This window comes from Zea mays, chromosome 9 (genome assembly GCF_902167145.1).
Source record: "Zea mays cultivar B73 chromosome 9, Zm-B73-REFERENCE-NAM-5.0, whole genome shotgun sequence".
NCBI lineage: Eukaryota > Viridiplantae > Streptophyta > Magnoliopsida > Poales > Poaceae > Zea > Zea mays.
Genome location: NC_050104.1, coordinates 77,704,477 through 77,714,828, shown reverse-complemented (window position 1 = coordinate 77,714,828; position 10,352 = coordinate 77,704,477). Strand labels below are relative to the sequence as shown.

Here is a 10,352-nt window from a genome sequence, read left to right as displayed (position 1 = left end):
ATTTAGGCGTAGATATTTCACAATTCGCTTTTGACAATGGATTGTGGATTACCGGGAAAACTAAGACATTTACATCATCTCCCTTAACAGAAGAAATAGAAGCTCGAGGTATCGACAGAGCTGAGCAAAAGCACCAGTGCGTATGGTCCACGTGACTGATGGATGTGCAAAGCTCCGGAATCTCCTACGGGGATGATGATCTCGTACTAGGATGATGCGCTTTGTTTGCATTCCCTTCGACAGAAAGAGATAGCAACAATTCGGGCTAACAAAGGGACTAGAACCGACTTCTTCTTCTTTGATCTTACCTATGATAAATGAGAATCCGCTGTCTTGTTTGGTTGAGGATGAAGCACATCGGAAATAATAGTATTTCAATGGAAATCCTGTTACTACTTTACTTTCACTTCACTTTTCATGGCGAGATAGACTTGACTCTCCATCTTCAAGTGGTCTTGGCCGATAGGCGTTGTTGTGGCGAAACGGCATATATCTCCTTCGGTTAGCTAGCTACCTGACGTGATAAGGCTACTAGTTCCCTTCACTCGTGCCTACGGCGCACTTACCCATAGCTATTGCATGCAAGCTCAATCTTCTATCTCGCATTGCTACACGCTCGAAACCGCCAATTCGCTCGTATTGCTAACGCAACCTATAGAGTTTGGGGAGTGCGGCGCGGGGAGTATGATGGACGAAGGAGTGAGAACGACTGACGATAGAGCAGGGGGGCTAGCCTGAATTCCTTCTCCTTTCAGGAGAGCATACCTTTATTTTATTCTATTCCTTCGACGAACAATGTACTGAAATGCCTTTTTTCCCCATCCCGCAAAACCGCTTCTTCTGGCAAAAGCCACTTTGGGCACGTCCCACCGGAATTGCATTGCCTGGACTTAGGCTGCTTTCAGCCAGACTGGCTAAAAAGTGCCATAGCTCCAGTGATCCCTCTCCTGTGCTAAGTCTTTGTCTCAATGACTGCGAGATTGCTAAACAATGACTCAATAGAATGCTAATTGATGAGGCCTATCCTTCCCCTATTTCTATTCTGGTAACCCTTCTTTAGAGCGGAGCAAACTCCACGGAAATCCGCTTACCGAGGAAAGAGAAGTAGCGGGAAGGGTGCCCAGCAGTCACTCATATCATGGGATGCACTGGCCACTCCACCTCATTGGCAAGGATGGTTCAACCAGCCATCAAGCAATCGTTTCTATTCTCGATCCAATAAACGGCAGTAAGATGAATGAAACCTTTGTCACTCACAAACCAGAGACCTTTCCAGCTTTCCTAACAGAGGGGAGCACCGGCCCGGTGGAAAAGCAAGAGAAAAATCGACTTCTTCAAAAGGAGACCACTATCTTCGGCAAATCAAATATAGATCGAGTCATGAAGCAGGCTCACTACCTGGAAAGCGTAGATCGGCACCGGCAACTCAAATGAATATCCCCTCCCCTGTGGGATCGAGTTTCTAGGGCTTGCTTGACTTGAGGAAACCACTATCTATGACGACTCAACCGACAAGCTCACTTGCTTTCGATCGAGATGGATTTCCAGGGCAGGGCCTATTCCCTTAACTTACAAGAAAATGCGTATTACAATGATGTGATGATTTAGGTTCTCTGGCGTATTGTGCATGCCATGATTGAGGAATCAACGATCCATCGAGGCGAGGCTATCTATATAGTACTGGAATAGGGGCAAGCCCGGCACACTTAAAGCCATTCCAACAATCTTATTCGTCGTAAGCCCTTCTAGCAGGAGCTGAGTAAAGGTCCGCTCAAGGCCATGGAAAGGCAGATAGTACTTGATACAGGACGAGCCCAGTCTCTATCTAGTACGATATTCTGGTATGTTTCACTGAATTGGCATTTCTAGATACCAAACAAGTAAAAAACAGCAAGTTAGTTAGCTCAGTTGGCATAGGCGAAAAAAAGAAAAGGAATCAACGATAAATCGGGGAAAGAGCCGCAAGCGCGATATCATCTCTATATAGGAAAAATGGATTTTTCTTATTTTATAAAGTTATGGGACCCTGGCTTTAAAATCTTTCTTTTTTCTCGGCTCGAAAGAGAAAAATCAAAGTCAGGTAGCCGACGAAAACCGAAATAGCACAGATACAAAGTAAAGAAAGTATACACGCGATAATAGATAGATATATATTATATATAATGTTAGAAGGAGCTAAATCAATAGGTGCCGGAGCTGAACTCGTATTCAGAGATGGAGGAAATCAAGTCTCATGTTGCTCCTCAGAAAATGCGTATAGTATATAGTAATAGTAATAGTAATAGTAATAGTAATCTCATTGGCCCACTAGATAAGGATGGGACAAACGCTCTAGTGTATGCGAAACGAGCATTGCGTTTTGTCCGAGAAGTTCGTGAAAGAGTGCTCGTTACATCAAAAGAGATGGCGATGATCTGTCAAATCGACATTGTGTCGGTGTTCAGTCTCCCGCTCCTGTTCTCAACTATACTATGGCTTTCGTTACTATACTATGGCTTTCGTTGGGTAGAGCACGGGAGAATAAAGTCTATAGTGTATGCGTTACTGTACTGGGAAGCTAGCATTTTTGCTTGTCATGGAATCAAGTCTATTTGTTCGAATGTTCTTTTTTTCGTTTCGTTGGAAAAACCAACGCCGACGATTCGTCAAGAATGGATCAGTCTAGTCTCCTTTCTCTTTTGGGAGCAGAGCTGAAAAAGATGGAATTGTCAAGTACGATGATATTTTTATTAACGGATAGAAAAATGCTATTATCAAGTAGTAAACCCATTATGATTGCAACTCGTGGGATGCCTGGAATCCCACTAAATCGAGAATCGGAATCGGTGGAGGATGTGCATAGGGTACTCCGAGCCCTCCCCTTATTTAGAGAAATGGAAGGTATCTTGCGTGAGAGGAACCTGAATCTCCCGTCAGTACAGGAAATAAGCGCTTTCCGTGTGAATCTATTCTCTGGTATCCGGCGTGAGAGTGCGATTGCGGACTACGACGCTTTTTGGCGCTCCTTACTCGAGGAGATTCACACACCTCAGGGACGTAGTTGTTTTGGTCAGAGAATACAAGATCTGCACGCCCGAATGTCTGCCGAGGGCAACTGGGACTACTTGATTGCCCAACAAGGCAGAGGGTATTTTGGTAACCTACCTAATCTCAACAGCCCGTTGGATCAATATCAATTTGGAATTCACCCAATTCTGGATCTGAATATTGGTGAGTACTATGTCTCATTCACAAATCTATCCTTGTCTATGCTACTCACTCTCGGTTTGGTCCTACTTCTGGTGCTGCCAATGATTCTTCGTTCATTAGAATGTCGATTCCTCACAATCGCTCTTTGTGATGCTGCGGAACCATGGCAATTAGGATCTCAAGACGCAGCAACACCTATGATGCAAGGAATCATTGACTTACATCACGATATCTTTTTCTTCCTCATTCTGATTTTGGTTTTCGTATCACGGATGTTGGTTCGCGCTTTATGGCATTTCAACGAGCAAACTAATCCAATCCCGCAAAGGATTGTTCATGGAACTACTATCGAAATTATTCGGACCATTTTTCCTAGTGTCATTCCATTGTTCATTGCTATACCATCGTTTGCTCTGTTATACTCAATGGACGGGGTATTAGTAGATCCAGCCATTACTATCAAAGCTATTGGACATCAATGGTATCGGAGTGCGCCTCTTAACGAGGGTGATTTAAGTGCAACGAAATGTACCGGTGGTTCGCGAAGCATCTGGCTTACCGGTCATCTCCCATTCCCGTCGTCGAGAGACTAAAAGAACTATAGCATGCCAGAAACGTGGAGTTGAGGTGGTTAGACCTATACCCCGAAATGCTCCCAGCATAGGAGCCTATGGTTCCATTCTTGTTATTGCTGGAGGTACACATACCTCTTCTCGGTGTGGTGGAGCGATATACGAAAAATAGATGCTAAGCCCGCAATGTCCGATAACGGGGCTTCAGTAGTGAATCTATCGGCACCACAGCAGTGGCATACAACTTTGGACCTAAGGGCCGGCCCCGTTACCTTTCGGAATGGGGGATCCCCGTTGGCAACAACCACGGTAGTAGTTGCGGAACTACTGGGCCAAGAGAGGACAACCTGTTGTTCCTGCTCCTCCTTCTTCGCTTCGGGGACGGAGGTCCTACGGTAGGTAAGAGCACGCACAAGCACTTGGCCGAAGGGGACCAGCGCTTCTACTCCTCCACCGAGGAGCCGTTCTTGCGAGAAGCAAGGGATGTCGTGAACGGTGGGAGGTCAAAGAAAGAGAATTGACCTCTGAATACAGTGATCCTATGATCTAGATAGACTCCGTCCTTTTTTTTAGATAAGGGTGACTCAAGAGGGGGGAGAACTACCTAACTAAAGAAGAATAGCGCTCTTTAAAAATAAGAGTAGGCGTGGAGAGCTTTTTGCGGGGAAACTTGCAAGTCAAGTTTGGGGGGAGGCGGGCGTCGACCCAACCTTATGAGTATTCGGACTATAACAGTTCCGATGAACAGTCACTCACTTTTGACAGTTATACGATTCCAGAAGATGATCCAGAATTGGGTCAATCACGTTTATTAGAAGTTGACAATAGAGTGGTTGTACCAGCCAAAACTCATCTACGTATGATTGTAACACCCGCTGATGTACCTCATAGTTGGGCTGTACCTTCCTCAGGTGTCAAATGTGATGCTGTACCTGGTCGTTCAAATCTTACCTCCATCTCGGTACAACGAGAAGGAGTTTACTATGGTCAGTGCAGTGAGATTTGTGGAACTAATCATGCCTTTACGCCTATCGTCGTAGAAGCAGTGACTTTGAAAGATTATGCGGATTGGGTATCCAATCAATTAATCCTCCAAACCAACTAAACCGGGGAAGCTGAAGCGGAAATGCAATTCTCGGGTGAGGGAAGGCTTCGCTCGCTCGCTCAAAAAGCTCTAACGCTCGTTTACGAGTGGAGTGCATAAGCCCTTATTGAAGTAGGGCGAGGCCTTACTACACGAGCTCGTAAGTAAAGCACGGAACGAGCCTTGTCTACGAAGCTTCGCTTCATCATCTTGCTTGCTTCTGCCGAAGCTTAACGCACTATAACATAGGCATGCATGATGGTATGGTAGGAAGACTCCTTTTAAGGCCGACCACTACATAGGAGCGATAGGAAGCCAAGCCGTCAAAAGGAAAGGCGAGCAGCCCTTATTGCAATAGCAAACGGCCTACTTATAGCCCTATTTATACCCTTTATCGGGGACGGGCCTTACAAGCTCAATAAATTGCAATTCTTCACCTTTTCCTCAGACAGTGGGAATGAATTTTCTTACTTGATTGACATTGACAGATATGTGTACCACACCGAACAAGCAATATGTCATATGCTTGATGTACCAGCCAAGCCAGCTCTTTTTTTCTCCGTTCCCTTATCCTTCTAAAGTAAAAATAAAATGCAAGAGAGTTTGTATTTGCAAATGAAAATGAATATGGATCTAAAAAAAATTATATAATCAATCAATAAATAATAATTGGAATAATATAAAAAATATCCTTCGCGTATTCGTTTAGAATCTTGTTGACCCTACTCGCTTACTCCTATTTTCCTGCTTTCTTTTTCGACAGAATTCATTCTATTCTAACTTTCTTGAAAGAATGGGGTTCTGGGCTCACCCTCTCTTCCTTTTTGAGAAAGATGGGCTGCCCTGGGAGTCTCGCCTTGGTGATTCTTTCTCTCTTGGGGGTCTTCTTCGGTAGCGAATCCGCTCTCATAAATTGGATGAATTCTTCTGGGTCGGCTTCGGGATCCGCCTCTGAGAGTTGGCAAAAGTACCTCAACTTATCGGAGTCGGAGGAAAATGCCGCGTCCGAACCATCCACAAGCCACACCCCGCCGAACCCTGAACCTGAAGCACCATCCATTTCGTTCTTGCGAGAACGAATCAAAAATGTTATTCGCTCATGCCAGTGTATACGAAAATAAAAAATCCTAAAAAGGATTAACGAAGATCTAATCCAGCCGAGAGAGGGCAGCCTTTAGAAGCAACAGGTTGGGAAACCAAGAGAAGGTCTTATCTTCTTCCCGGCACAAAAAGAGGGATTAGCATTATTGACCCCATGAGAAAGCACTAACACCTTCGGCTCCGCGCACTGGGAAAAGGCTTCCGCGACAGGAAACCGGCTACTAGTTAGGAAGTGAACATAAGGTATCAAGAGGTCCCTCACAGTCAGGTGCGATGCAATTGCCCCCTATTAGTCAAGTACCCCTCTTCCTATTTTGTTTAGGGGTTAAAATGGCTTGATGAACCCTTCCGTTCACACGCACCGGCCCCATTCACTTGCAACTCGTAGAGGCTGTAAGTAAAGTAAACAGTGCCCCACTAAATTCAAAGTGACGGTGGGGTTGAAAGACGAGAGTGCCTACCCCCGAGCCGAGAGTGCCCGCCCTTTCTGTCAAGTAGGCTACTTTTTCCGGAACGCAGTCCGGAATAAGCGTTCCTGTGTATATAGATATCTTCGATGCTGTCATTTCGAAATGTCCGCTTCCTCTTTCACCTCCCAAAAAGCAAAGTTGGCTTGACGAGCGCAGATGAGGAAGCGGGAGCAATAAAACCAAGAATCTCTTTCTTTTCCAAATACTTACTTTATTAAGATTAAGTTAAGGGGCAAAGAGAAGCGCTTTCGCTACTGAGAAAGCGAATGGTCAGCGCGAGGGTTCGACGACTTAGCCGAGCGTTAGCGAAGCGTCATTCTCATATCATAGCGAGGCGCTTCGAGTTAGCGAAGCGCTGTAGTAGCGTCGGAGACTATGTGCTATAATGCTGAACTAAGGACGTTCCGCCTTATCTATAGAAGCAGTCAACTGAGTTCTGAACGAATGGGATCCTTAGTGGGTAATGGCTCAATCAATCTATAGATGGAAAGCCTTATGATGGGAAACTACCACGTTAGGTTTGGAGAGAGATGGGACCTGTTATAGTTTAGGGGGAGTAGATGCAAGCTTTTTCTTTCCATAGCCGGCCAAATGACTACCGGATCATCGGTCTACTCTACCTCAATTCACCATTTCGAACTTTATACAGAAGGTTTTTCCGTACCAGCTCCTTCTACCTATACCGCAGTTGAAGCACCTAAAGGTGAATTTGGTGTCTTTCTTGTCAGTAATGGGAGTAATCGTCCCTACCGTTGTAAAATAAGAGCACCTGGCTTTGCCCATTCACAAGGACTCGATTCTATGTCCAAACATCACATGCCAGCAGATGTAGTCACCATCATAGGTACTCAAGATATTGTGTTTGGAGAGGTAGATAGATAGGACGTAGTCTTGCTCGATCAGGACCCTTGCTTTATTGCGAGCCAAAACAGCTGCGCTATTCAGTTCTACATCTTTTTTTACATTTAAAGAAATGTGAAAATGCAGCCCTTTAGTTTTAGTTACAGATGTGAAAAAAGTAAATATCTCTCTGTCTGTGTAGGTTCGGTTTGTTCTTATCGATCCATTTCTTCGAGTGTGGGTGTCCTACGCTACTTCCGTTCATGTTTACGTTCTCAAAAGACCTTGGAAAAACCAACGCCGACCAAAATCCAAGTCTCCCTTTCTCTTTTGGGAGCAGAGCTGAAAAAGATGGAAATATGTGCTATGTGGAATCACCGTATCTTTCACTTTGGGCTTGACCAAGCAAGCCCAGGCGTCTTCAAGAACTTTTAGTTCAACAACGCGAAAAGGAAATCCAATTTCGGTAAGACTTTGTCTGATCTCCATGCGTCTCGTGGTGGCCGCCTTACCCATTTTTCTAGTTCTAGTAATGTGGTTTGGGTCCCAGGGGTCTCTTCCTATCGATCCCCATATTCTAGAGGCAGTCAAGGGAAGTTTCGTACGGCAGGGGGTGCTTACAATTTGCCGGCTCCTGGGGTTCGATATGCCCGTTTTCATTATTATTCTGGCAGCCAAAATATTCTATAAAATACTGTTTTGGTTGTGGGGAATTTGACTATGTCCGGGACATACAACAATATTGTTTTCGATGTAAGGAACCTTACGAAAATTCCAATTGAAAACAATATTGTTTTTATTTATGCAGCTGTTTTTTGAGTATGGGAAACGTCCTCAGTTCTTCGATTCATTTTCCGATCGGTAATATTTCCTGGTGTAGGTTTCTCATAGGAAACCGAGGCCCACCAACCGTATACTTGTTGGTTTGGTGGGGAAAGAAGAGTGGGTAAGTGGGCTTCTTTCAAGGTTCGTACATATCCTCAACTTCGACCTGCAGAGCCAAATTATCTTACTTTTACCAGCTTATTGCGCGTATTCTGACAAGTGATTCGATCTCATCATCACCATAATTGTCGTTGTCATCTAGATTGCTTTCTTCACAATCCTCGTCGTAACTGGCATATGTTTAAAGAGGGGCCTCCTCTCCTGCTTCCTGCAACAAAAACAACAAGAGAAGTGGAGTTTTCTATCAGAACAAGACTATTACATACATCAAGTATTATCAATAATCAAAAAGACTCTAAAGAGTAAGACGTACATAAAAATCGTCTTCTGTTTGAGAGTCGAATTCAACGACCTTCCGGGCAGTTATACTCGGGTACGGCTTGGAAGGCTTAGCGCCCTTAACCTGACAATTTAAGTTCCCTATTTATTGATTCGATTCCCCATTTCCTGGACAAACAACCAGGGTAGCTATGTTGGGGACTTGTTCTCAAACGCTAAGAGTTAAGAACAAGGCAACATAAAAAGTGTTAAGTGTTAAAGTCCTTCGTCCTTCGAAGCATTATGTCCCTTCGGGAAATAATGAGTTTCGGACGAAGGTCATAAGAGACATACCTTCGTAAACATAACAAGTAATGACGAAGGACTCATATAAAGCATGAAATATAATATAAACATCATCATAGAATCATTTCTATTTTATTAACATGGAAAAATAGAAATGATTTCAAATTACAAATGTACCTTCGGTCCTGAGAGAAGGTAAAAAGTACAAGCGTGACGCAAAAGCAAATGCCAAGTCAGCGTGAACAGTTCGGGAGTACTGTTCATCTATTTATAGACGCGGGACGCAGCCCACGTAAAATTACATTTATGTCCATTACATTTGTCAATGACTTATGGAAATCTGACAAGGTCCACGTAGTCTTTTCATCTTTAAGTCGGTTTGCAACGCCGAAGCTCTATAAAAAGGAACCTTCGGCCATTTCCTGGGGACGATTTCAGCCGAAGCTGCTTCTTCACGCAAGACCTTCGGCGCAACGAAGCATGGCCCCAACAGTAGCCCCTTTCGCGGCGCTAGATCGTTTTTCGTAACGAGCTTGAACCGTGAAAAAATCCTCTCAAGCTTCGGGAAGCCGAAGGTCCGAAAAACACCTTCCCTGAGCTCGTTGCCGAGAAACGATTCATTTCCCGAGATCGTGTCGGTCCCACCTTGCAGAGTCACTGTTTGGTCTTTGCGGTCCACTGCGCAGCGAGTACAAGTTACTGCCCGCCTGGTGTAAAAACCCTGCCGCTTCGCCTTCTTACCTGCAGCACTATATAAACAGACGAGTAGGTGTGAAGTTACTGCTATTTGCACTGTTTTGCTGCCAAAATTTTTAACCATCACCGAAACTTGTTTGTCAGTTTTGAACGAAGCTCCATCTTGAAGCCTGCTTCGGAGAAAAAAGTATTAAAGTTTCACAAGTTCATAATTAAATGGCCAGAGTTCGTTCTACAGCTAGGGTTGAGCGTGAGGGAGACGAAACTGAAGCTTCGGAGACTGTGCCCATCTCCGAAGCGATGCAGCGCTCCGGACTGGTGACTACGGAAGAAATAGCTGCTGCCGGAGCAAACCCGACAGCTGCCGAAGGAGAAGGGAACATTGAAGAAACCGACTCCGAAGATGACTACCGTATTGCCATGCCCAGCAAACCCAGCCACCTAGACTTCGGAAAATCGACTGTTTCAAAGGTTGATCTCGCCAAGATGGTAAAAGCAGATTTTTTCAGTGAAGATCAGAAGAAGCTACTTCGCTTCGGGGGAGAAGAGACCACCCCGAAGCCAGAGAAGGACGAGGTTGTCATCTTCAAAAGCTTTTTAAAGGCTGGGCTAAGATTCCCTGTTCACGAGATTGTTGCGGAGATATTGAAGAGGTTTGGCATCTACCTTCACCAGTTAACTCCTAACGCTATCGTTAGGCTTAGCGTTTATATTTGGGCCCTCCGAAGCCAAGCAGTGGAGCCTTTTGCTGACAGTTTCTGTCGAGTTCATGAATTGCATTATCAAACAAAGGCCAGAAAAGATGGGCTTCATGAAAACTTCGGTTGCTACAATTTTGCCTACCGGAAAACCGCAATGTTTCCTGTAATTAGCTACCGAAGCAAATGGCCG

The 10,352-nt window shown here is 44.7% G+C and overlaps 1 protein-coding gene across 1 annotated transcript; it reads left to right on the top strand.

Annotated features, from left to right (window-relative positions):
• The first annotated feature begins 1,146 nt into the window (after positions 1–1,146).
• Positions 1,147–5,239, top strand: LOC118473343 (cytochrome c oxidase subunit 2-like). The gene is made up of 2 exons (XM_035962578.1): positions 1,147–3,678; positions 4,472–5,239. Exons 1-2 carry the CDS (start codon positions 2,652–2,654, stop codon positions 4,864–4,866), a joined length of 1,422 nt encoding a protein of 473 aa, XP_035818471.1. The 5' UTR covers positions 1,147–2,651; the 3' UTR covers positions 4,867–5,239.
• The last annotated feature ends 5,113 nt before the right edge of the window (positions 5,240–10,352 follow it).